The sequence below is a fragment of the Aedes aegypti genome, chromosome 3 (assembly GCF_002204515.2).
Source record: "Aedes aegypti strain LVP_AGWG chromosome 3, AaegL5.0 Primary Assembly, whole genome shotgun sequence".
NCBI lineage: Eukaryota > Metazoa > Arthropoda > Insecta > Diptera > Culicidae > Aedes > Aedes aegypti.
Window position 1 is genome coordinate 379807170 of NC_035109.1, and position 26854 is coordinate 379834023.

At 39.8% G+C, this 26854-nt stretch overlaps 3 protein-coding genes and 1 long non-coding RNA gene across 4 annotated transcripts; 2 read left to right on the forward strand and 2 right to left on the reverse strand.

Annotated features, from left to right (window-relative positions):
* Positions 1-1723: 1723 nt before the first annotated feature.
* Positions 1724-2136, reverse strand: LOC110678673. Its single transcript, XR_002501825.1, has 2 exons — positions 1950-2136; positions 1724-1891 (listed from the first exon to the last, which is right to left on the reverse strand). It is a non-coding gene; the product is annotated as an uncharacterized LOC110678673 (long non-coding RNA).
* A 1594-nt stretch (positions 2137-3730) lies between these two features.
* On the forward strand, positions 3731-9530 carry LOC5567470 (signal peptidase complex subunit 3). The gene is made up of 4 exons (XM_001657426.2): positions 3731-3918; positions 3986-4132; positions 4202-4468; positions 9172-9530. The coding sequence occupies exons 2-4, from the start codon at positions 3990-3992 to the stop codon at positions 9299-9301; spliced, it is 540 nt and encodes a 179-aa protein (XP_001657476.1). The 5' UTR covers positions 3731-3918; positions 3986-3989; the 3' UTR covers positions 9302-9530.
* A 32-nt stretch (positions 9531-9562) lies between these two features.
* LOC5567471 (testis-expressed protein 10 homolog) lies at positions 9563-25844 on the reverse strand. Its single transcript, XM_021852764.1, has 4 exons — positions 25511-25844; positions 24789-25384; positions 10857-11738; positions 9563-9960 (listed from the first exon to the last, which is right to left on the reverse strand). The coding sequence occupies exons 1-4, from the start codon at positions 25712-25714 to the stop codon at positions 9603-9605; spliced, it is 2040 nt and encodes a 679-aa protein (XP_021708456.1). The 5' UTR covers positions 25715-25844; the 3' UTR covers positions 9563-9602.
* LOC110678982 (protein PET100 homolog, mitochondrial-like) lies at positions 25826-26319 on the forward strand. Its single transcript, XM_021852765.1, has 2 exons — positions 25826-25927; positions 25988-26319. Exon 2 carries the CDS (start codon positions 26014-26016, stop codon positions 26260-26262), a length of 249 nt encoding a protein of 82 aa, XP_021708457.1. The 5' UTR covers positions 25826-25927; positions 25988-26013; the 3' UTR covers positions 26263-26319.
* The last annotated feature ends 535 nt before the right edge of the window (positions 26320-26854 follow it).

Below are 26854 nucleotides of genomic sequence, written 5' to 3' on the forward strand. Positions count from 1 at the left end.
TGACAGGAAGGCCATCCGAAACAAGTGGGTCTTCAAGACGAAGCGAGGACCAACCGGTGACATCGAGCGGTACAAGGCGCGCTTGGTGGTGAAAGGGTGCTCACAACGGCCAGGCATCGACTTCGACGAAGTGTATTCCCCGGTGGTACGGTATTCCACCATTCGATACCTTCTGGCGCTGGCAGTGAAGCACGACCTTGACGTGGAGCAGATGGATGCCGTCACTGCGTTCCTTCAAGGGGAACTATCGGACGAGGTCATCTACATGGAGCTACCGAGAGGGTTTGCTGGCACCTCGAAGCAAGTGTGTCGGTTGCGAAAGGCACTTTACGGGCTCAAACAGTCGAGCCGTGTTCCGGAACAACCAGCTGGACCAGGCCTTGAAGAAATTCGGACTGGAGCAATCGAAGGTCGACCCGTGCCTGTATTTCCGGATCGACGGTGAGAATATGATTTTCGTCACAATCTACGTGGACGATTTCATGATCTTCACCAACAATGCCAAGCTGCAGCAGAAGTTGAAATCGTTTCTGCACAACTGCTTCAAGATGAAGGACCTCGACGAAGCGAATTTCTGCCTGGGACTGAGGATCACGCGGGACAGGAAGAATGGCAAGCTGTGGGTAGATCAGGAGCACTACGTCGACAGCATTTTGCAGCGGTTCAACATGGCGAACTGCCACCCAGTCTCCACGCCAGCGGAGGCGAATGTTAAGCTGGACAAGTCCATGTCCCCGACGACACCGGAAGAGACGCGCGAAATGAAGGAGGTACCCTACCAGGAGGCAGTGGGCTGTCTCACGTATCTGGCGCAAACGACGCGCCGGATATCAGTTTCGCGGTCAACCAAGTTAGCCAATTCAACGCGAATCCCGGACGTACCCACTGGAATGCTGTCAAGCGCATTATGCGGTACCTGCGAGGCACCCGATCGAGCCGACTGACGTACTCCAAGGAACGTTGCGCGGATTTGGTTGGCTACACAGATGCCGATTGGGGAGGAGAGCCGGATTCCAGGAAGTCCACCACCGGATACGTCTTCACGTTCATGGGAGGAGCTGTGTCGTGGAACGTAAAACGGCAACCAACAGTTGCATTGTCCTCGTGCGAAGCGGAATACGTTGCGCTTTCTCGCACGGTCCAGGAAGCACTTTGGTGGCACCACTTCCAATCGCAGATTTTCGGCGTGCGAGCGATTCCCATCCGGTGCGACAATCAATCAGCCATCTGTATCGCACGGAACCAAGGATACAATCCACGAACAAAGCACATGGACATTAAGCACCATTTTGTCCGAGATGTGCTGGATCAAGGAGTAGTCGAACTGGGCTACGTGAACACAAAGCAGCAACCTGCCGACGGATTCACCAAGGCCCTTGTAAATCAGAAGCTGGAAGAGAATAAGAAGTTAATTGGATTCGTTGCTTAAGGAGGAGTGTTGCAATCGAAGCAATCCATGATTATTTGAATTTGTAACCAACGAATACCTTCTTATGTACCCACTCTCTTATGTACTATAGCATAGCCTCCTAGGCAATACCATAGCAACACTTAGCAACGTAGGTTGTTGATTAGTAATAAATTTTCATTATTAGTTAGACATTCAACCAGAACAGTCGAGTTTTATTTTACTCTGCAAGAGAAGTATCTGTCGATTGCCCTGAAAGGTCCGCTGCTTCCTGCTGGGCCTGCTCGTAGGAAGGAATATTCCTTTTCTTTACGATGCAGGGAAATTTTGTCCATGAAGCTGCTGGCTTCGATGAGGCGTCTTTCGAAAGCGATGCAGCATTTTTGTTTGGCCACAACAACCCGTCACTTTTCACCCACTGCTGCGGAACCACCGAAAGCACAGGGCCTTGTGCTTCTTGGGTCTGAACAACGGCAAAACGAACTGAAAAAAAACTCTTGGTTAGTTGTTTTTATGAAATCTCGACGCATATTTATTATACCTTTATTCATTTCAAACTGTGAAGCGCTTCGAAGCTAAAACCTATTTAGACCGCCACAAATTTTTCACTCTGATATTTTTTCATGAGCGGCAGCGTACAATCAAAACAAACCGGCAGTGTGTCCAGGTAACTTTGTTGATACATTTATTCAGCTACAGCACAACTCTATTGGGATAAGAATCACCATCTCAAAACAATGCCTGAACACTATAGCTGGTTAACCGTTATGGTAATCTTTATTTAGTGATGTTATCATGGATGCGATTGATAAATAAAAACATCCTAATAAGTAATTGCCGCAGACATGAAAATGCAATAATGATATTGAACTTTCAATATTTACTGTCTTAGGTTTTGGGAAATTTTACCGTAAATGTTATCAATGAATAAATTAAAAGTTATAGATATTTACGTATATTAAGTATATGCGATATTGCTTAGCATATAGTATTAACACCCAATTAGTTATTAGGGTGTTTCGAAATGTTGTACTTGATTTGCTTTTGGAGGTTTCCTTCTAATCATGCAAATCAAGTATAGGTTTAATTTACAGAATATTTTCAGATGATCAAACAGCCCTGGAGTCATGGAGGAAGCTTATCGATCGGCAGCACCGTGTATCAAATCTCCCCAAGAACTATCATAATATATGCTACCTGTAAACCATGTGTAAAGTATACTTATATAACCATAACAGGTTGGAGTTAAAATAGATATCACAATTAATTCTCAGTATACTAAACGTATTTTTCGTATAAAAGGTCTCAAATGTATTTTTTTGTTCAAGCTGAGGAAAGATTTTTAACATGGTTGTGCAAACATTTATTCAACTGAATTCAAGCATAATTGTAAAGCTGATTCTATTTTTAGAACTCATTCTCCATAACATACTGAATCTGTTTATGCTGTTATAAAAGCATTGTTCAGAAGTTAAAGGTGCCTTAAAGAATTGCAATTCGCCTGCAAATTGTCATACCAGTCGTAATGAAGTGTTTATAAAACGCTTTTTCCGTGATTTTAAAATTAAATTTTGTAGTCGAATAAACGTTTTCAAACACTTGATAAACAGCATCATCTCGACTCTATTGCTTTACAGTTTCTCCAAAACTGTGTGAATAAAGCTTGTACAAATGTTGTACTTGAAAATACTTCAGATGTTATTGAGCATGACGCTGAATAAATACGTCGCTATGAGGTTTGTTCGATGAACGAATGTTAGTTGGGATATTTTGATAGGACGTAAGGATAATTCGTTAGTTTTGATAACAAAGTGCCTGGATTAATTTGATATATTCTTCCCGCCAGGAGCATTACTGTTGCCTGTCGAACAATTCGAGGAGCATGCTTCATGCATATCCACTATATGATGATAAATAACAATTTATCCTGACGTCCAATCAAAGTCCGGCAAAGTTGTACCTGGAAGGAATTCACATGAGAAGATTGTGCTCACTTTTCCATAAAATATTATTCCATAGAAATCTCCATATAAACTTTAAATGGTATGTGTACATTCAAATTTGTTTCGAATCATTTCAAACTCTGGGAGGATGCTATTTATCATAGTAAAAACCGTTTGCATAGGGGAGCTAAAATTTAGAAATTTGCATCACTCTATTGTTCATAGCATCAGAATTCAAATATGGAGAAGACTAATCTTCACCTTAACAGATACGTTACGCCGCATGTAACGCCCCTTTTGCTCCCACTTTCAACAACGCCTCTGCGCACTTTGCATTTTGACGTTTCATTTTCTGTTTTCTTTCTTTTCCTCCATCTCCGCAGTTTGACACTTTGTTGCTTCGTGTCGCGATTCGATTGACACCCAAGCGGCACTTTCATATCGCGGAGTTTTCGTCGTCTCGGGAGGGAAAACTGTTGAATTTTCGGTGTGAAAAACCTGTGCATTCCATTGTAGACTAGGCGGAAGATTGTGATTTCGTAGGAAGGATTCCGAATATTTGTATAGGTAAGTTTGAACGTGGTAGGATTGAGTGAAATTCGATTGTAATCGAAACGCTAAATTGCACCGACAGCAAAATGCACACGGTTTTGACCCGGGGGAATGCAATCCTGGCCTATTCCCTGAGCGTGTTGGCCTTCCTGACCTTCTGCTGCTTCGCGTCGACGTTTTTCTACGACTACCGAACCAATGCCAAGATCAACACGGTCAAAGTGCTGGTGTAAGTAAACCATAGCTCCGAATCCCAAAAGACCACGTAAGCGATTTTGTGTCTTTCTTCTTATTGTAGGAAAAACGTTCCGGACTTCAGCGCTTCCCGGGAGAAGAACGATCTGGGCTTCCTGACGTTCGATCTCAGCACCGACCTGAATGGGCTGTTCAACTGGAACGTGAAGCAGCTGTTCCTCTATCTGACGGCCGAGTACAAAACGGAGCAGAACGAGCTAAACCAGGTGGTTCTGTGGGACAAGATTATCCTCCGGGGCGAGAACGCCAATCTGGACTTTAAGAACATGAACACCAAGTACTACTTCTGGGATGATGGCAACGGTTTGAAGTAAGTTAATGAAGCGGAACTGGTAGAATCTGATCTCCTATTCAGGGTTGGTAGCAGATCTCTATTTAAAGTCTTGGTCCTTATTTTAATGTTGGTCTATTTTTGATGGAAGGTCTCTAAAATTTCTGTTCGATCAAAATGTCTCTAAAGTCACCATTTCCCTTTTCCTAGCTACTTTTCAAGCACTATTTTTTGAAGTACACATAATAGCGAAAATTGTACCTACTATTTAAGGCAGAACAAAAGTTTTTGCGATATCATAATTAATTTTCAATCCAACCTAACTGAATCATGGGCAAATGTTCTCGCAGTTTATTTGGAGAGATTGTGACAAAGATTTAACATCAAGTCGGCTCAAAATTTATAAAATGTTTGAAAATCCAATCTCCCACATCTTTCTTGTCATCGTTTTCATAAAAATAGTATTCTGTGAAATTTTCTACTTTTCCGGTGGCGATTTGAAGATGGTAGACAATGTAGGTTTATATGGAAATTACTTTGGAGAAAATTTGAAAAATGTTCCAAACATGTCAGTACTGTAATGTAACTTATTCTTTAATGTTAGTAAAAAATGTTGCTGAAGAAACAAATCCTTTTTGAGCTAATTTTGTTTGGGATTTTTGCAAAAGTTTGTAGTGCTATTATAATAATCCCATATGGAGCTAATTATAATAGTAAACATGAATATCTTTTTTTAGGGGCTTTCTTTAGCCGAGCGGTTAGCGTCCGCGGCTACAAAGCAAAGTCATATGCTGAAGGTGTCTGGGTTTGATTCCCGATCGGTCCAGGATATTTTCGTAATGTAAATTTCCTTGACTTCCCTGGCCCTAGAGTATCATTGTACCTGCCACACGATATACGAATGCAAAAATGGCAATTTAGGCAAAGAAAGCTCTCAGCTAATAACTGTGGAAGTGCCCTTAGAACACTACGCGTAGTAGCCGGCTCTGTCCCAGTGGGGACGTTAATGCCAGGAAGAAGAAGAAGATGAATATGTTTTCTCCCATTTGAATAGCTCTCTTCAGCAACTTTCGTTATAATGGTTTGAACAATGAATTTTCACTATCAGATGATAAGTTTTTACTTACATTCCAGTACTAACTTGTTTGGGAAATTTATCAAAATTTCTGCATAGTAATTTCCATATTGAGGAGCCCAGATAGCCGTAGCGGTAAACGCTCAGCTATTCAGCATGACCAAGCTGAGGGTCGTGGGTTCGAATCCCGCTGGTCGAGGATCTTTTCGTAAAGGAAATTTTCTCGATTCTCAGGGCATAGAGTATCTTCGTACCTGCCACACGATATACACATGCAAAAATGGTCAATCGGCAAAGAAAGCTCTCAGTTAATAACTGTGGAAGTGCTCATAAGAACATCAATCTGAGAAGCAGGTTTTGTCTCAGTTTGGACTTAATGCCAGAAAGATGAAAAATTTGCATATAAACCTACATCGCCTTTGGGCAACCTTTAAATCACCACCGAGAAAGCTAGAAAATTCACAGAACACTATTTTTATGGTAAGAACGGTTATGAAGATATAGGATCGGATTTGCAAACTTTTTTCAATATAAAACATTCCTAATATAACATGAAATCTTAGACAACATTCCTTATTAAATCTGGACATGATTTTCATGAAAAACATTGGTTGGATTTGGATAGAATCTTCTGTAGGATTTCACAGACCCCTAGCCACGATTTTCAATCAATTCGGGACATTGTTTTTTAACATCTTGGGTATGGTTCCAACCTGTTTTCGACATAATCCCGAGTGAGATTCTTACAAAATCTTAGACTGAATCTAAATTTTAACCACATGAACACCAACTGCTTCTTCTGGGACGATGTAAACGGTTTAAAGTAAGCTTAAGAAGCAGGGCTGGTAGCTGTTCTCTTTTAGAGGCTCGGTCTCTGTTTTAATGCAGGTCTTGGAAAAGCCAGTATCAGGTCTCTAAAGCCTCTTATTCACCAAAATGGTCTATAAAGTTACTTAGTCTCCTTGTGAATGAATCTTAGTGCAAAATAATGGGGCTACAGAACCTTCAGAAATTCGTCCGTGACTTTTCCACAGGCTCTTCAGGAATTTCTAGACCAGTGATCCTCAGTTTTGTTTTTTTTTTAACCATTTTTATTTTTGATAGTGGATAGTTCTAGTAATGGTTTAGTTTGATGTTTAAAAAAAAAAAGACACGGACACCGTCTTCAGCCATTTAGCTGCACAGACTGTAACTTAACACTAGACAACGGACAAGCATGCTCCAGTGGTACAACCGTGAAACATTCCTGACGAAAAGTTTCAATGGCTGAAGCAGGAATCGAACCTGCACCCCATGACACGATGCGATTAAATGCCTGACGACACTAACCGCACGGCCACGAGGCCCACCATGTTCTTAAATAATTCTTGATTTCAGAGAATGCTATCAGGAACTGCTCCTGGGATCTCGCTTGCAGGGCTGAGCATTTTCGAAAGCATTATGTGAAACACGAAGGCTTAAGTGTGTCGTCCTGTGTGGTGACGAACAACTACGGCGCTTCGGTTTTTGTACGACACTCATTCGTTTCTAAGCAACGAACAAGAGAGGTGAAATAAAACTCAATCAAAATGTTTGAATTTGAATTTTAATTCATTGATATTTATATTTTCCAGTTTATTTTTGTACGTTACAAAAATTACAATATTTATCATAAATGGGTAACTAAACATAAAACCATTTTTTTTTTAGAATTATGAATTTAGTAGCTTAAGTGCCGGTACCGGGAGATCTCCCCCTATGCACTTAGGTAATAAAATATACTACAATAAGACAGGGAAACTACACACCCCGCTGTGAGGAAGAAATGAAGTGTTATTGAATTATCCATTCAGGCAACATAGTATGATGAGCAGGCTTCGAAAAATGCTGAAACATACTGTCTGTTATTGGTCTGATCTTGGCTCGCAAAGTCGCTTTGAGGAAATCGTCTTTTGAGCTACTACAATGACGTAGTCGGTAGAGACGAGGTAATTTGAAATTATCGAACAGGTTGTAACAGATTTTGCATACAATAATACATACAAAAAACTAAGTTCTATTATTTCTCACAACAATTCTATTACAAAATGATATACCGTTTGTTAGAGTGCGACATGTCAAGCAATCCCCTAACGCAATTTGAATTATATCCACCACTATAGTAGGCTATGCTTCTTTGAATTTTACTGCGTCGTGAATAAACTCTTTCTTTTTCGTTTCAACCTTCAAGCAAAGTAATTCGTTCTTTGGCTCACTCCCATTTTCCAATACCGTTTTATTCAGTTACTTGCGACGTTTTTGTACCAGTGTAAAATCGACTCAAGTAGTGTTTTGTTTTTATTCGTGGTTAAGTCATGCTGTCTCTCCATACAACGGAGCGGTGAAAGTAGCGGTTACGTTGCGAAAGTTGAAAATCTTGCTTACGCCGTTCTGAAAATCCGGATTTAAACGTGCTAAAAATGTAAAAAATTAAGTTGGTTTAGGTGGAACGCGTAGAACTTCGTCTGCGAAACACGTGGGATCGATCAAGTAAGTTTGTTCACTTTTCTGACTCAAGACTGTTTGAATAAGTTTTCGAGAAATATTGACGGTGTTTGTTTTAAAAATTATTCATATTGTCGCGCGCCCACCAAATCGGAACGCGCGTGTGGGAAGTTGGGGTAATTCTTGAAAGCATCCTTAGAGAAATTCCTAGTTGAAATCTTAAGGAAATCCTGAACTATAAATTAGTAAGAAAGCCCTGGAGCAGGTAATGGTTGAATTCTGAAAAATAATGTTAACGAAGTCTTAGAGGAAGCCCTAGATAAATATATGTAAGCATAGGAAAAAATCTTAGAGGACTTAAGGTGTACTTGAAAAAAATCCTGAATATTGTTTGAAGGATTTCTTGATGCAAACTGCCTATCTCAAAAATAGGTAGAAGGGCGGGACGATGGTGCGAGCCTACCCACTCTGTCATCGGTGGGCGTCGGGCGTGCTAACTGGTATAGCATGGCCTATGGGGCTCTGCCTGCACAAATCATGTTTTCTTTCTCTTTCACTTTTTTGTGAATTTGCTAACAACAATGCCATTAAAGTAAATCCAATACAAGAATGCAGTGCAGAACCTCATAACGCCTTTTTCGGTAAACGTATTTCCCAGCGTGGGGGTTTATAGGGATGTTTGTGTAAACAACGCAGATTGGCCATGGCTAGGGGGTGCGTTGATATTAGCAGATTAGCAGATTAGCAGAAGGATTTCTTGATGCAAACTCTGAGGTAATCCTTAGAAAAAATTCAGGTTGAATTCTTGAAGGTATCTAAAATGACGTTCTTGGAGCAATGCTTAAGAAAGGCCGTAAAAATTACTAATAAAACTCCTGGGAAATCTTTGGAGTATAATGTCTAAAGGAAACTTTGGCCTTCATGATTAATACGTACAGTAATAGAAGCAGTAATACTTGTGGTAATGTTACGAGGAACTCCTAAAAAAATCTTAGATAAATTTCTGGTCAGTTTGTATGAGCAACCAAACTCTTATCCCCTGCCCCTTGTTGGGCTACCTTTTGTTTGCTTAGTCCTTGTATGGTATCTTTTTGGTTTATTTTTGGTTCCTATTTGGTCTCTAAAGTTTCTAATTTTAAGACCGCTACCATCCCTGAAAAAAAAACCAATCTGATGAAACTAACTAATCGATTTTCAATTCCAGGGGACATCAAAACGTGACGCTGACTCTGTCGTGGAACATCATCCCCAATGCCGGTCTACTGCCGAGTGTGTTCGCCCATGGGTTCCATTCGTTCAAATTCCCCGAATCTTACATGCCATCGCCGGTCTAACCGGTTCGTTGGAGAAAAGACTTTTTTAGTTTGTATCTTTCGATCGATAACGCACCGTTAAGCAGCTACAAAAGCGCAAGAAGCTGTGGAAGTCTAGTCGGGATCTTGAGGAGTAGGATTCCGACCGAGGAAAGTAAAGATTTAAGGACAGAAACCTAGTAAGTATTTGGTTCCGAGATAAATTAGGTTCATGTGAGTGGATTAAAAAGTTGAAATGTCTGTCAGTCAACGAAGGGTTCTTGGTTCTTGGAAAGAAAATCCTTAAGTAGTTGGAGGTAAGTATATTTATAAAAACAAAGATTTACAAACTAACTAATCGCGTCCTGAGCGTACTTCTGAAGTAAGCTTTCATGTCGTCATCGATCTTCATCGCCTTGACCAGGTCAGATTGCAGCAGCTTCTCCAACGCCTCCCGTTTGCTAATCCAGAATAGCAAATTGATCAACAGCACAAGTCCTTCATTCTTGAACTGTTCGTTCACCACCTTAAGCTTGCCAACGTTGGCCACGATGTCCTCCACGTTCTCCTCCAAGCTGTGCAGGAAGATGGTGTTCTTCTGTTTGGCCAAACAGAGCAATGCCTTCAGGACGTTGAAGTCGATGACGGTTTTCTTGAGCAAATTTGGCAGCATTCTCAACCAGAGCGTGAAGATTTCTTGGCTGTTGGGAAGGGAAGAAATGTAAGCGCTTGATTAAAGACGTGCAGCGGGATTCTGTCTTTAGTAATGCTCCAACAATTCCCATTTTTCAATCAATGATCTGCACGGCGATCACTGGCGAGGCTCGTTTGAAAGTGGCAAACTCCATTCTTCGACGAACCAGAGAATTTTCAAAAATCCACAAACCAGGAGAAGAGATGAGAGAAATCTTTTCTTTTTAAACCGGTTAGTCAAGTAATTCCAGAGTATGCCAAATCCTTTCCCCACTAGGTCTGTTAAAATTATTATAGTCAGGAAACATCAAAGATGACGAGATGAGGGTGTCTTTCGACGTAGCGGCTCTTTTCTCCAGCATTCCAGTAAAAGATGCTCTAAATCTTCTCAAGGACTCGTTTTCACCCCAAAGGACGGATGCAGCATGGAAAGGAAAGGACAAGACATACATGAGGTTGGCAAGATTGTGCATGGACGAGAACTACTTTCAATTTCGAGGAAATTTCTACAAGCAGACGATAGGAGCCCCAGTAGGACAATAGAAAACCTCTCTCCCCGTTTTTTGTGTTTTTTTTTAATTTTGTGGAAAATTTAAAGAAAAAAAAAGTATTACTGGATAAATGAAGGAGGTTACTTCAACGACATTTTCAGCGTTATCAAGCAGAAGGATCTACTTAGGATTTTGGTTTCAATCAACAACATACACAAGGATATCAAGTTCGTCGGCTTATATCACAATTTTACGAAAGGTTTCTTCACCTTGGAAATTGAATGTAGCTGAAAGTATAAAAATTTGCAAATTCAACAACCGGCAGACTTAAGTGGGCTGGTCACTCAGTGTACCAAAAATGAAGCATGCCAAAAATGGAATCCCACTGTATAACAATTCTACCCCAAACTTACCCGTACTCTCTCCAGAGGCGATCGTTCAAAACGATAATATCGCAGAACAAGATCAGAATCCGATTGCGCGTGTCCTGAGGCAACTTCGCCTGAATGTAGACTTCCAGCAGAGTCTTGAGCAGTCCTCGGGTGTTCTTATTGATCGAGACGCAATCCGTCTCCAACAGCATGTACCGCAGAACCTTCAGCAACAAGGAGCTCACCTCCGGCGAACGGAACTTCCAGTTGTTCACACAGCGCTCCACATAATTGACCACCTTGTCGTAGTTCTTGCTCCGATCCGAGCGGAAGTTCTCATTCAAGCAGCAGTAAAAGTAGCAAATGTTGAAGTTCTGCGAGTAGCACTTCTCGTCCACGTTCCGCTCTTTGTTCTCATCCGTCGTGCTTCGACCCTTCCCGGCTCCTGCTCCAGGGCTCTGATAGAACGGGAACCCTTTCAAGATGTGATTGCAGAAATCCTCCGCATATTGTTCCCTGAACCAGCGGGTCATATCAGCGTTGTTCGTCTCGCGGCCGTATATTACGACCAGCTCCCACAGCTGGATGGCAATCTCCAACAGGAGCCCTAAAGTGGTGGCCGCCTCATGCGAGAGCACGTGTTCGGCCGTTTCGCCGCCTCCGGAAGTAGGACGAACCTCCAGCCAGGACTCGAACAGCAGTGGCATCAGCATCTGGACGTAGGTTTTCAGCTTGCGACCTTCGTCGATCTGATCCGATAGCGAGAGGTTGCCCTCGCCGATGGACTTCCGGAAGAGGCATGTAAGCGGGCAGGGTTGGTACAGGCGGTGGCGGACCAGCGGAAAGTGCAACGGAGCGCGGTAATCGAAGACGTTATTGAGCGGTAAAGACGTGGCCGGGATGTGCGTCGATTTGGCGGTGAAGCTAGAAGCAGGAAAAACTTGTATTAGTGAAATTATAGATACTTGAAGCCTCTCCCATACAAGTCAGCGTTACATGGATTTCTCCTATTTCCCTATAAATTTCTTCCAGATTGTTGTTTACGATAAACATCTATTCCAAAGCGGTATAATACGACTGCGTAAAGCTATCAAAAATCATGAGCAGCTCTCTCAGGAAGCTCACTAAGCTGATTACAGCAATGATAAATGGTATGCTAAACTGTATGACGAACGATATCTTGCCAATTGTTCAATCAGCCGGGTTCAGCTTGGAATGGTTTTGAACAGATCCAGTAAATTCGTTTGCGTCGTAGATGATCGCCCGAAATATTTCAAAAGATTGCAGACCTGTCTTTGCCTGTACACCAGTCTGAAACATACAACAAAACCACGAAAGGATTCGCCTAGAATGTCAATGTGTCTATAGTCAGTGATACGGTGCTGATAATAACGTTGTTCGTGTAACATGGAACTCAAGCCTACTACGGGCTCCAGAAGAAGTTGCGGTCAAAAAAGATTCACTTTCGTTCCATATGTACCATTGACAAAACCCTAGAACTACGGGCCTATGCTTGAAGACCTACAAGCTCTTATAGTTCCCGAACGTTGGGTGCTTATGACCATCTTTGGCGACCTACTCGCACAACTATACGATAAACCCAGTAGGTATCTAGAAAATGGCAAAAACTGGATAAATATTATGAGCAAAACCTGTAGTAAGAATGCGGGATAGAGACCATACAAAAATAATGCACGCTTCAAATCCGGATTGACAGCCGAGGTATCATTTTCAACAGATCCAGTAAATTTGTGTGTTGATGTGGACATTGTCGGCCGAATATTTGAAAAAGTGGCAGGCCTGTACATCCGCCTATGTGGTCAATGAATCATGGTGATTATTGGATCCTTTCTGACAGCTGATAAAAACGTTAGTTGAAAAATACACATAGTTTGTGGTTTACTATGAGTTCCAGAAGTAGCTGCAGTCAAAAAAGATTCTCTGAAATCTCTTGGGGTTGCCGAATGCAGCCTTGGCGGCGTGCAGGAGAACGGTATGTGGCTGTGAAGTATAAACTACGCCCAACCCTACGCATAGCATAGCATAGACTGACTGTACATGTCAATGGTTGCTACTCCGTGATTGATCGAAACTGGTAGGAATTGCATTTCGATCCAAATTAATATGAGATGGGAGTTTTCGCATACTCTCAAAGTGCAATTTTAGCAGATCTCATATTATTGATCAATAACGGGGCCGGCCAAGTCCTTACAGTCAGTTGGAATGGAAAAGGAATGTTAGGGTGTAATGATTGTTGCTTCCAGAGACCGAGAATACATCTGCATCTTCACAATCACCACGGGAAGGGTGTTTATCAGTGAGGAAGTAAAAAGATATGAAAGTCACATTTGGTCGGTGATGCGATCCATGGATAAGGGGGGGGGTGAATACGACTTTTATCCAAAACTATTTTTACATTTTATTCTCGCGGTGAAAAGATATTTTAAGATAGATTATTAACAAAATACGTCTACATACAAAATGTCGAACTATTCAAAGCTTTTTTAGTAATGACAAGAACAGAAAACTATGTGTAATAAAATTATATTTATTAAGAATAAGGATTTATGCCGCCACTTAAAATGACGAACCATGCATAGTTTGTTTGGAAAATACAAGAACAATAATAATAGAAGTTTAAAAAAAAGTGGAAAGTGAATTCGTGAAATAGTCATGAATATTTTGTAAAAAAAAACCGTATATGATATCTTCAAGAACACGTGACCTTGTAGTACGCCGACATTCATAATGTCAAACTATTCTATAATGATTTGTAGTAATGACGAAAAATGAAAGGTATATGTATATTAATATTATTTAAAAACAGAATACGACACTTGTAGTGACGAACCATCCATAGTTTGTTTGAAAAATTCAAAAACGTAACATTGCCTCAATATAAATGTGTAATCCTACACTGAACCAAGAAATATCATAGAAAATATTAAAAACCTCACATACCCTTGCGATAATTGAAATCCAATTCATTTTATGTGCATCCAATAATATTCATTTAAAGAACACATAACACTCATTATGATATTCAATACCATTCACTTACCAAAACTGTGAATTGTATATGAACAAAAGTCATCTATGCAATCCGATAAATGTTATGTGATTTGCCGATGTGAAAATTCGTTCTTATTGTTTCCTTATTTTATTCGTACTTTCGTGCTAACGAGTTTCATAATTTCATTGTGATGGATTTGAATTGCTTTAAATTATAAGCGACTTAAATTGGAATTATAACGTCAAAGAAAGGTGAAAGGGTAAGTAAAATATTCATAACATAAATTAAATGTAAATAAATTTTGGAATTGAATTTACAGGAAATATCACTTGCTGGAGATGGCGGAACAAGGACGAAAGGAACAGAATGCTCAGAACAAACAGAAATGTCCAGAATCGTATGGGATGTGTTGTTTTTAGTTATTATTACACCAATTAATGTGATCGGCTATCCAATGTAATTATTAGGTTATTAAATAAACGGTGTTTCAACTATAATTATATTGTAAATTCTACTAAAATATGAAATCCAAGCATAGCAAATATATTATAATATCATATAGAAATCACTGACAATACTAGTATTTATCATCTGAATTTAACATAACATTCATTGGCAACATCCAATGGTTCATATCTTCAATATGCATGAGATGTATGTGTTTTATCAGATGAATCTAATTAAAACGAAATCGCATAAGTTTATGTGATCAATTGATGAGCGTTATGTGAAAAGCTATATGGAAAAAAACTATATGTGTTTTCAGATAAATCGGACATGATTACTTGGTTCAGTGTAAGCATGAAACGAGTTCACCAGTTGGTAATCCATCCTCGACTTAACACAAACATCCTTTCGCACTCGTAAAACGTGAACCGGTCACGATTGACCTTGATTCTACAGAAACATGGAACAGAATCAAAGGACTACGAAAGTTTGCTTGGGCTTCCCCGGAGTAATTTGAAAATTGAATTGCTATAGAAAATGTTCTATAAGTGAACCTAGATTATGGCATGTGTTCATGTTTTTTTTTATAAAAATTAACTGTATTATTATAATAATAGATTAATTTGAGTATAATTTCAAGATTAATGATTCCTTTTTTATATTTTCTACCCTATTAGTAAGACAAAAGTAAATTCCTATGACGCTAGCGAAAAACGTAAATTCGTCAAATACAATCTAACTCAATCATTTGCTGGATTTTTTAGAATGCTGGGCATTAAATTTACGTAATCCAGGAAGCGATATAGAATCTTTCACGTAGTCTTGAACCAGAATCTTTTACATTATTTTTACGGAATAATTGACGAAGAATCAGCGAACAAATACCAATTTTTTAGCATGATTCCTTAGAATTCTTCAAGATTTGCACCAAATATGGGACAACATCTCACAAAATCCTAGGCAGGCGTTTCACATAAATATCCGAAGGATTTGTGTGATATCCCAGATAGATTTCTCACAGATTCCAGCTCGGACTCTGAAGAAAAGATTCTGAAAAATTCTTACCATAATTCTCACAGAAGCATCTCGCAAAATCTGGTGTAGGATTCTCAGACCGCTGAGTATGATTCTTATAAAATCCTGAATATCATTCTCACGGAGTCCTGGACTGGATTTTCAAATGGATCCTGTGCTAGTGTCTGATGTAAATTAAAATTTCACAAGATTATTACTAAATCTTGGGAAGATCACAAAATCCTAAACAAAATGCTTTGCAAAAATCATCATTTGATCAAGTTTTTCAGCATGAACTTTTGGTTAATTTCACGAAATTGTTAAATTTTTTTGTGAATCCAAAATTTTGTTCCACCGCATAAGGGCAACTTCAGCGGTGGTCCATATTTCCATTTCATTTTCATTCCAAAAATGGCCCTGTAAAAATTAATTAAACCAGTAAAAAGAGACCAAACCGCACGCGCATGCACCGGTTTTTGTATTTTTTTTTTTTTCGATCCATTTCGAACTTGATCAACAAAAACAAAAATGTTGCGATGCTTGGAAAAAGCGGGGAAATTTCCTGGAGGAATTTCAGAATAAGTTCACCACCGGAGGAAGTCGCATTAAACATATCGCGAAATTTACAATGGAGTTCTTGGCAGAGTTCATTTATCCCAGGATTTCTGGCGGACTTAGGAATAATTGGGGTTTTGCGTATTCATCTCTGCGTAGTGGAACTCCTGGTCGACCTTATCGAATAATTTCCGGTGGAATTACGACATAGCAAACGGACTTTCTTGAAGGAACTCCCGGTAAGAATTTATTTGGAATTCCTGGGAACGGAATCATCAGAAATTCTTGTCGGATCTCTTAGAGGAATTTATGAAGGAATTCCTGGATAACTCCCGAGAGGATACCGGAAATTTCCTAAGAGCATTCCTGGAGCAATACTTTGCGAGATTTCTGGACGAACTCTAGTAGAATTCTGTAGGAAATGCTCAGAGGAATCGACGGAAAAAATCCCTGGAGGAAGTGCCCGGATAAATTCTCTTAAAAATCCCCTGAGGAAATTCTTAGAAGACATTCAAGGAGGAATTCCTGGTGGAAATCCTTGGAGGAAGTCCTAGTGAAAATCCTGTTAGAAACATTGGAGGAACTTTAATAGAATTGCGTGAAAAACTCCTGGAGATCTCTGTAGGACTTTGTTGAGGAATTTTCAGATGTATTGTCGTAGAAATTTGGGGCGGAATCCATGAACGAATTCCTAAGGGATTCCCCGGAAAAATAAGCTGATGATGCATTGCTGGAGGAAGAATGAATATTGTTGAAAAAAAACAGCAGCGATAGAATATTGTTCCTTTTTTTGTTTACCTCAAATGAGTAGGGATCATAGACGGTGATTGTTTCAGCGATAAAATCCGAACTGATAAACAAACATGTGTCAAACCAGTTTTGCAACAGTTCCAATCTTGGTCCAAACGGTCCAAACCCAACCAAAAATGAACCAGACAGTTAGCCTGTTCCAAAAAAAAAATAGACCATAAAACTAGTATGAGCCTCTGTACGTACCATAAATCCCAATGAGAATATATACTAAGGTGTGGAAGAAGAAGCAACGGCTATGTATTAGTAAAAAGAAAAAACGTAAACAAAAATAACTACGTCACTAATTTACACGGCTTCTTATGGAACCTCGCTCGCTTGTGTTGTGAAACATTTTGCACCGTACACGGATGTCACGCACACTACATGTCTTTTCCTCACCTCGGTACATATTCTCATTGCATAAATCCTTTTGTTCTTTTGACTTTTACTGTGCACCGTGTGTTGGTGCTGCGCATTTTTTTAAACTATCGGACAGGTTTGGGCCGGAGGTTCTCCGATTTGCATGAAATTTTCACCAGAGGTAGAGCTCGTGGATACATGACCAAAAGTGAAATTCAAAAAAATTATAGTGGCCTATTTTCCCGGAAAACTCTAGATGAATTTTCACGATTTCTCTATATACCTCAAACTTTGAAAATTCATATCTCCTGAACTATGCATCGTAGAACAAAAGTTTTTTAGTCAAATCGAAAGGAAATTTTCTCAGCAATCTATTAAAAATATAAAAAGAGAAACATTTCTTGGAAAATTTTTCACCATGGAGAAAATTGTCGGAAAAATAGCGGAAAAACTATCGTCTGTATCATGAAAAAATTTCAAAAAAATATTTTTTGTTTCATGAATCCATGCTCTAACTTTCGTCCATAGACGCCAAAGTGGTATCTTTTACCGTTTAGGCGACAGAACTGAAAAACCGATGACCACCCGCACGCTTCCCATAGGAAAATGTGTTCTATTGTGGGCCTCATAACCGTGCGCTAACGGCGGCGGTAATTTGCACGCATTGTAAGTGTAACACAGTAAACCATCCTTTCCTTTCCAGTCAGAAGAAGCTTTTCGTCAATCGGCCACTCTCCATTGGTCTCTCCATTGGTCTCCATTGGTCTTGTTACAATCAATCATTATGGTAACGTTTGAAGGATCAAATCTCAAGATCCACTTTCTTTGAAAACTTATGAATATATTGTTAATATGTTGTTTCGGCCAGGACGCCTTTCCTACGTTGTGTCTTTTACGATAAAACGGACGGCAAATCAAGCGAACGGCTTCACTTTAACAGATTTATTACCACTGAGAGGCAGCATGCCTACTCGGTGGAGAAACGAAAGAAACTACATTCTAACAAATTCAATGGGTGCGCCTTATATAGGCGCACGATACGGCCAGACAAAACATACAATAATTATTCATTACGCGCGTACGCTTCTTAATACAGTTTGGCGCGCTGTTGGGTTGGCGCCAACTGTAGAGGCTGCACGCTGACTGGCAGTGGAATATTCCACAGCAGCCATCAATGGAACAATAGATAGCGTCCCTGAGTGTTATACAGTTGATTGATATGATATACATGCAAATACTATACTATATTCTTCCAAGGAACAATCAGAATTTATATCAAATATATCACTTTGTATAGAAAACAAAACAAAAAATTTATTCGCGCGCTTTTAGTTAATTATCTAATCATTTGATAAATTGAACAAAATTTAAAAAAAAAAGCAAGAAAATTACAAATAGCACTTTATGTATACATAAATATCCTTTTTGCTTGGCAACTATATGATACTGAGGGTCAAGCATGGGAAACACTCAATCAGTTATTGTGTTTCCCTCACTCGCTTCCACGCACAGTCGGGAGCGAGAAAACCGTTTTTTTAACCAAGCCGAACGTTTCAATTTCCAGTGCCCATTCTGCTTCTTCGGCGAGCACTAAGCGAAACAAAAAACGGCATCTGATCAGTCGAATGCAATACCAAAATTCGGACAAAGAACAAACATTTAAAAAGGGCCCAAGAGGTCTTGAGCCTTTTTTTAGAAACATTGCTGTTGAGCCCTTTTAAGCCCGCCCACGCAAACTAACCCCACTATCAGAAAGATTGGTGTAAGCTCTTCCTGATAGTGGTATTGGTGAGCGTGATCGAGTTGGATTGGGTTCAACAGCGGCTTGCAAAGCCAATGTTTACCAATGTCGATGTGCCCTTTTGAAACGTTTGTCCAGGAATGATTGTTTACATTCTGATTCCGTTCGAATGGCATTCGGGTTTAAGTGCTAATGAGCGTTCACTGAATGGCAGTCCACACCACGGAATGATTCAGTGAGTAGGAATCCTCTCAGTCAGTTCAATGCATTCGGCGAATGGATGCTAAGTGCATTAACTCGTGCCTCGCAGATCCAATGTATTGGTATTTACTTCTCTTCGCGTTCCTTCCGATTGTCGCTTTTACACAATCGGTTTCGACGCTTTCATGCTACACTCCACCTAGGACGGTTCAGCTATCACTGAATGTTCGATAGCAGCAGATGTTTTGCTATTTTTCATCGGTGGCGTTCGGGTGAGTGAGTGAATTTTCCCAAGCTTGCTGAGGGTCAGTTCCTATTACCTATATTATTGAATGTTAGGATCGTTTTCAATTAAAGACTGTTGGTCTCAATAGTAAAGGTTACGAATAAAGGACATACAAAACACCCAACAGACCAAAGGAGAGTGCTCCGATTGACGAAAAGCTTCTTCTGACTGGAAAGGAAAGGATGGTTTACTGCGTTACACTTACAATGCGTGTAAATTACCGCCGCCGTTAGCGCACGGTTATGAGGCCCACAATAGAACACATTTTTCTATGGGAAGCGTGCGGGTAGTCATCGGTATTTCAGTTCTGTCGCACAAACGGTAAAAGATACCACTTTGGCGTCTATGGACGAAAGTTAGAGTATGGATTCATGAAACAAAAAATATTTTTTTGAAAATTTTTCATGATACAGACGATAGTTTTTTCACTATTTTTCCGACAATTTTCTCCATGGTGAAAAATTTTCCAAGAAATGTTTCTCTTTTTATATTTTTAATAGATTGCTGAGAAAATTTCCTTTCGATTTGACTAAAAAACTTTTGTTCTACGATGCATAGTTCAGGAGATATGAATTTTCAAAGTTTGAGGTATATAGAGAAATCGTGAAAATTCATCTAGAGTTTTCCGGGAAAATAGGCCACTATAATTTTTTTGAATTTCACTTTTGGTCATGTATCCACGAGCTCTACCTCTGGTGAAAATTTCATGCAAATCGGAGAACCTCCGGCCCAAATTGTCCGATAATAAAAAAAAATCCCCTGCTGTCTCGTTCTTTCTCACGGGCAACTAGAAAATAGAGCACACAGTAAAAGTCAAACGTTTTATGGCATTCAAAGGCTCATAAAGTAAAACTGAAACATTATTTGCAACACCGGTGCAAGCTGCAATTTTTAAGATGGTCCAAAATTTTGGAACTAACCGATGATTTGACCACCGGTGAAGTTGTAATTGTAATTGTAATTGCTCAATCCACACCCTGGCAGACAATTATCCGCCCATCTAGACACGGGCTGGGTGAGGACCTACCAAGCCTCCCCGTTAACATGTCCTATACCGTTTAGCACACCGGGATCTTCCACAAGCAGGCGCCGGAATTAAAGCGGTCCCACAAGCTTCAGATACATTAAATAGATATAGTCCCTCTGGCACTAAACCGAATGGCGCCTTCCGCTTCACCACTAGTACTGCTTCCCCACACGCCAAGCACAATATCGAAAGTAGCGCGTTGTATAGCAAATACAGTACACCACATCCGACACTATGCCAAATGTACAGGAAAGACAGCACCAGTAAGAAAGCGGAAGGCGCTCCACTCGGTTCAGTGCCAGAGGGACTATAAGCATAACGAAGAAGAAATGAAAAGATAGTAGAGTTGGTTCGGTTATTTGATTGCTGAAACGAAAAAAACAGAAAAAACAGAAACAAAGTGTTAACATTAAAACGGGGTTTTATAATTGATAAATGTATCGATAGTTTCTCATCTGTTACGTTTCCTTATCGTAGCGCTGTCGATTTTTTCCATCTCCAGGGTATTCGTCTCCGCTCGAGCAATGAGGACCATGATGAAATGGGAATATAAAAATGTGAGCATTAGTGTTGATCTAGTAATAGATTAATTTACACTGCTTTTCATGTGCTAAGTAACTTGTAAACTCCTACTCAATTATGTTTTGTTGGCCTACACGTTTTATTTAGACACAATTTTTATTTAGAAAACTATTTGGATCCGAGATTTTAGGTGCAGATTGAGCATGTTTGATAAAACAAGCATCCTGTTTTCAGTTAAAGAATGTTCAAGAAGTTGATGATTCTGTTATTTATACTGGCTACATACAAGAATTCACTATTGATGTAATATATGGATATTGAAAGTTCCAACGCGCGATAATAATACTTCAGTTATCGTGCTGTTGTATTGGTGTAAGTAGTGGGAAACCAATCAGTTTGGTGATTCTAACGGTAACAAATAGCAAGACGAAAGGAAAGTTGATAATCTATCATCATTATGATTTCAGTCCTGATTTCATGATCCGTTTAACCCTCTAATACCCAAATTTTTATTTTCGATCTAAGTATCATTTCTAGTTATCTAAAATCGTGCTAAACACGTTTTGGGCAATGATTTATTTTTATTCGCCAATCTATGAATTTTGGTTTTTGATTTTTATAATTTATAATTATTTTTGAACATCCCTATCCTTTTCCATTTTTTCTTGAAGCCTCTTCTAGTTACTGATTTTTGGCAACAATAAAAATTCAAGTTTTCACGGTACTTTTAAAAATAATAAATTTCAAATATTTTTCTGAAAATATTTTTATTTTCCGTGTAAATAACGGAAACACATGTTTGGAATTATTTTAATACCACCAAGCCCTTCTTCTGTTATAGGTTAATAAAAGAAAAATATAAAAGGTACGATTTTTTACATTACACGTTAAATAAACCCCAGGCATTTGTAGGTTATATAAGAATACAATTTTTCAAACAATTTTCAAAAATACAAAAAAGTTTCAAAAGTCATAAAACACTTTTCTCATATGCGTGTTATGAGTCAAGATTTAAGCCAAAAATAAAATCATTTTGATTTCCGAGCTACGAAAAAATACACAAAATTCCAAAGTGTACCCCGTCTAAAGGCGGGGTTGGGTATTAGAGGGTTAATAAATTCCGCGTATGATTCGGCAATTTTAACAATTTATACATGTGTATTCGAAGAAAACAGACTACGAGCATTTATTACCTGTTGCAAGGTTCCTAAGTGATCAGATATTTATCATTTTCTACAGCCTAATTTAATAATACCTACATTGGGTTGTAACAAAAATTTGATCTTGGGATGTTGATTTGCCTCCTAATCATAGTTTCGACAATAGTCACATGCTTACTATCCCTTATGGCAGTGTTGCTGATTCTATTGTCTATCGCTCATCAGTTTCGCGCCACCCGGCAGGGACTTGGTCCTATGTACCCAATACTCTGCTGTGTCTTAACTTCACGCAATACATTCTGTAGATGTGTGATACAGTATGCGGAATATTATGATTTATCACTTCGTTCAGATGGAAAATTCTGTTATGGTACCATATTCACATATCAGATAACTCCCACCTGGAACGATGTAATACATCGGAGACATGTAGATTCAGATGTATGTATACGATCTATGCCTAGTTCGGCTCTGATCGACAGGCAATCAGTGTATTCAGTTTTTCAACTAGCTTGAAGCGATGAACGTTTCAAGACAAGCTCTCCACTATATCTGCTAGCAATCACCGGTCGTCGATAGACATTTCGGTTCTTTTCTGCTAAAGATAGATCCGATTGTATGCCAAAGACTATGGCTCATGCTTTTCAATACAGCTGGAAAAACAAGAACTACACCCAGCACCAAATAGTACATAACTATGAGGCGGACCGGAAGGTTTGATGAGCAATCCCCACCATTTGACCACCGGTGAAGTTGCCCTAATATTAATTCTGAAATGTGGCTCGCGTTTTAGAAAGGTTTGGCAGACCTGTTCTAGAGTAACATTTGAAGAAATCGGTAGAAGATCTACAGCAAAAAAAAATCAAACTTTTCAGAATTCATTATGCTTAACCCATGCTTGTTTTGGACATAAACGGGAAATATCCTCAGTGAGGCCCTGGCAGAATCTGTGCTTGGAGCTCTGCAGTGACCACATAAGTTGATATTAAGTTGATTCTTCAGTTATTGACATGCTCCTTTTTATAATCAACTGAGGGTGGTTTAAAAAATGAATGGAAATTGACGAAATGGTAGCTATTTGCAAATGCCTTGTCGGAGGTCGGGTACGCAAAGGTTATTTTTATTTTTTGTTTCTTTATTATGTGAATTTTAGCACATAGGCCTTTTCATCTAACAGGTCCGTCTATGCATTTGTTTACATCGGTGGAGGACCGGTGCATACACGGGGCTGTCATTTTCATAGAACTGTCAAGAGCTTCCCGATCAGCTGTTTTGGAACGTCATGTGAATAGGCCTTTTCACATATGGCTAGTTCTTCACCTGACTGGGAATGAGCCTCTGTACGTGCCATAAATTCTTTTGTTCTCATGACTTTTACTGTGCGCCGTGTGTTGGTGCTGTCTCGCTCTCTCACAGGCAACTTAAAAACAGGGCGCACAGTAAAAGTCAAACGTTTTATAGCATGCATAGGCTCATGCCAGATGGGCATCCCACGAAAAATGAGTAAAGAAGGCACTATGGGCGATCAGGTGGCCAATATTCGAAAAAATGACTTGTTCTGATCGTTTTTTTTTTTTTTTTGTACATCATTCTATAGTAAACACTTTTATTAAGTTATTCCTGGAATATCAGGGCACGATCTTTTATATTTTAATTGATACAGTAGGTCAAAGTTAAAGTTTTTAAGATAAATGAAGAATTCAGTGCACACACAAGGTACACATTGAATACAATATACTGCATAATCGTAATATTTTATACAAATCTTTATACACTGTCTGAAAGCTTATTCAAAAAGCTATCTTTGAAAAATAAAATGAAATAAAAATTCGTACTTTTGGTCGAAAAAATATATTTGATTCTATATCGAAACTTTACACATCCCATACTTTTTTGTCCCAGGCTGAAATGTATTTCCAAGGGTACTTTGAGATGTAAAGATCTATTAAAAACAGTTAAAAAATAATTTAGAGAATAACTGAGTACCGCTAAATCATTCATATCATCATTTATAAGTAAGATCTATCATTTATAATGGTTTGCACAACGTTAATCGCATAAATGGCTTATATGCATCATTAGTAACAAAACTTATTATTTAGCTATAGGTCCTATTCAAAAGTTAGTCTCGAAAACTTGTTTTTGAAAATAAAACATCAAATTTGTATCACAAAACTCATAAATACGACATGAAACGCAAAAAAATATTTTTGGCCGCCAGTCTGTATGGAAACCGCCCATAGTGGAAGGATGGCCTGAGGGGCCAGCCTTTGAGCCCAACCATGGGGTCTCACCATTGTGGGTTTTTAAGGTTTTTAACGTAGGACGATGAGGACGATAGACACAACTTATAAAAAGGGTACGTGCGCCTTTGCTAGGCCGACTTCTGCAGCCGAGAAGAAGAGAAATAATCGTTGACATGGTTGCGAGTGATAACTTTGTTGTTGGATGGATCTTACCCCCGAAATCGAAATCTTTCAGGGAGCCGAACGTAAAGGTTAAGTCGATTAGGAAAAGCTGTTTGCCGAGGCTATTTCAGCCGCATTTGTTAAATTGCATATGCACTGACCCTTCTCTAATATTGGTAGGTGGTTCTTAGGGTAAAGGGTCTGAGGCCATGGCCTGTACATTCTGAATGGGCTTGTTTTAGTGGGTCGGCAGAGATGCGCCAGCCCCACACTTCGTATGTCTGCATCTACTAGTAATTTGTAAGATTCTATGCCTAATACCAAACGGTATCGCTTGTCATAAATTTGATTGCCTCTTAGGGCCTCAATCTAGACTAAAATGTTTTGTACTCGTTCATTAACGTAGTCGAATGAAATCTTTTCAAATCATTTCAATCAAAATACTCACGGATTACTCTCATCCCCGGTGGTATCCATGGGTTCATCCTTCGCCGGCCCCACCTTTCCGTCGCCCCGCTTACTATCGATCAAGATCCTCAGCATACCGATCAATCGCATCAGTACCCGCGTTCTCCACTTGGTGTTGGTTGACTGTTTGTTCAAGCTCAACGTCAGCGTCCGCTCCGGTTTGGATTCGCTTCGCAGCTTGGAGATCATATCCAGGAACTGCGGGAAAATCTTGTCCCTGTTCAGCAGCACCAACTGTGGCAAATGCTGCAGAAAGGTGTCCAACAGGAGCAACGAGTCCTCCTGAATTCTCGGCTGGATGTGGGTCATCGCACACCGGAGGAACGACAGCAGAACATCGAAGAAGGGAAGCACGTTCTCCTGGCCGGCGGCGGCGAACAGCAGCCCCAGGGTTTTGTAGCAATCTCGCCGAACATCTCGTTCGATGTCGATGGAAATACTGGCGATCGATTTGATGGCCGTACTCAAGTGATTGTCCGTCACCTCGGTGGGCAGTTTAGCGAGGATTTCTCGCAGACCTCGGAGGCCTTCACATTTGGCCGTCGGATTGGTGTGCTTCAATTTTGCAAGGCAGTCCTGTCAGAAGCAAATTACAGTGATTAAATTCTTTGTGCATGATTTTCATAAAAATATGTTTAAATATAATTCGTATAAATTATTTGTTCCAATGCTAAAACACAAGTAGTGATGACCCAGACTCACCTTAACGGTCAGACTCCGACTGGAGAGGACATTCGCATCCGTAAGATTCCGTTGCTTGATCTGATCCGGTATGACGATTTTGCGCACTTTGAAATTGGTTTTCGTCACATTGGTACCCTTCGGAAGTTTTGCCCCTTTGAGCGAACTTTTCAGTTTGATTTTACTCTTTTCCGCTTTCTTAAATTTTCTCGAATTTCCACCCATTTTCCTTGTGAAAATCTGCAAAATTTCCCGCAAATCGAACTCCTGAACACGACGCACTAACGTATCAAAACAAATAAACGCAAGCACGTGTCGCCGTCGTGAAATCTGACAGCATGCATGCTGTCAGTGCAACAGTGTCAAAAAAGTGCATCCCAACCAAAACAAACCGACTCCAGCTGATTGAACGCGAAGTCATTTTACATAACTTTTGAGGTAAGTTCGGATTTTCCATCATTTTACTGTATTTTAACGTTAATTTTACATCGATTTTAGGGCACGTGCCGCAGCATAAACGAACCATGGGCGGTTGGATGATGGAAATCGGCAGGATGGCCCTCTACATGACGTTCCCGGTGGCAATGTTCCACTGGTTCAATCAGCCGGAGTATTTTGAGAAGTGGGTGACGGAAACGAAGCGCCAGATCTATCCTCCGGAGAACAAGGAACACCGGGAGGCCGTGGAGAACTGCATCCGGACGCTGCGGGAGAAGAAAGACCGGGAGCTGCTTGCGGCGCTGGAAGAGCTGGAACAGAAGGAAAAACAGTAGAGTGGTGGATGGTTCTTGTATAAAATAGAGAATAAATTGGTTTATTTAATTAAGGAAGTTACTGTTTTATTAATATGGTCACTGGCAGAAACCGAGGAAGGTTTTCAAATTATAATGAATAGGAAACCTTGGGAAAAATTGACGTAGTAATTATGGCATATTGAGCACATACCGAGTGCGGGACTACGTTGGAACCATGTGGCGCTTTCACTGCCTTTGTTCAGCATGAGATAACAAATTAGTGCGATGAAGACACCAAACCGATCCGACGTATCGTTTTGACTCATATTCCGAACACTTAAGGACAACGGTGACTTCAAATGCATCTGATTGGCATAAATTGGCTGATATTTGTGTAAATTTTAATTTCTTCGCAAAGTCTAATGAATAGAGATAGAAAACTATAGAGGACGAATGTCGCTGCTGTTCCCTTTGTTCTCGCTCAGAAACATGTCGGGTACATAAGTGTCAAACTGCATACTTTTACGCGTTGACATTTATAACCCCGTCTATCTCCGCCAGCAAAAGATGTTCCTGCAACGACGCCAGCGACATTCTTCCTCTATAGTTTATTACCTCTATTGTCTAATGT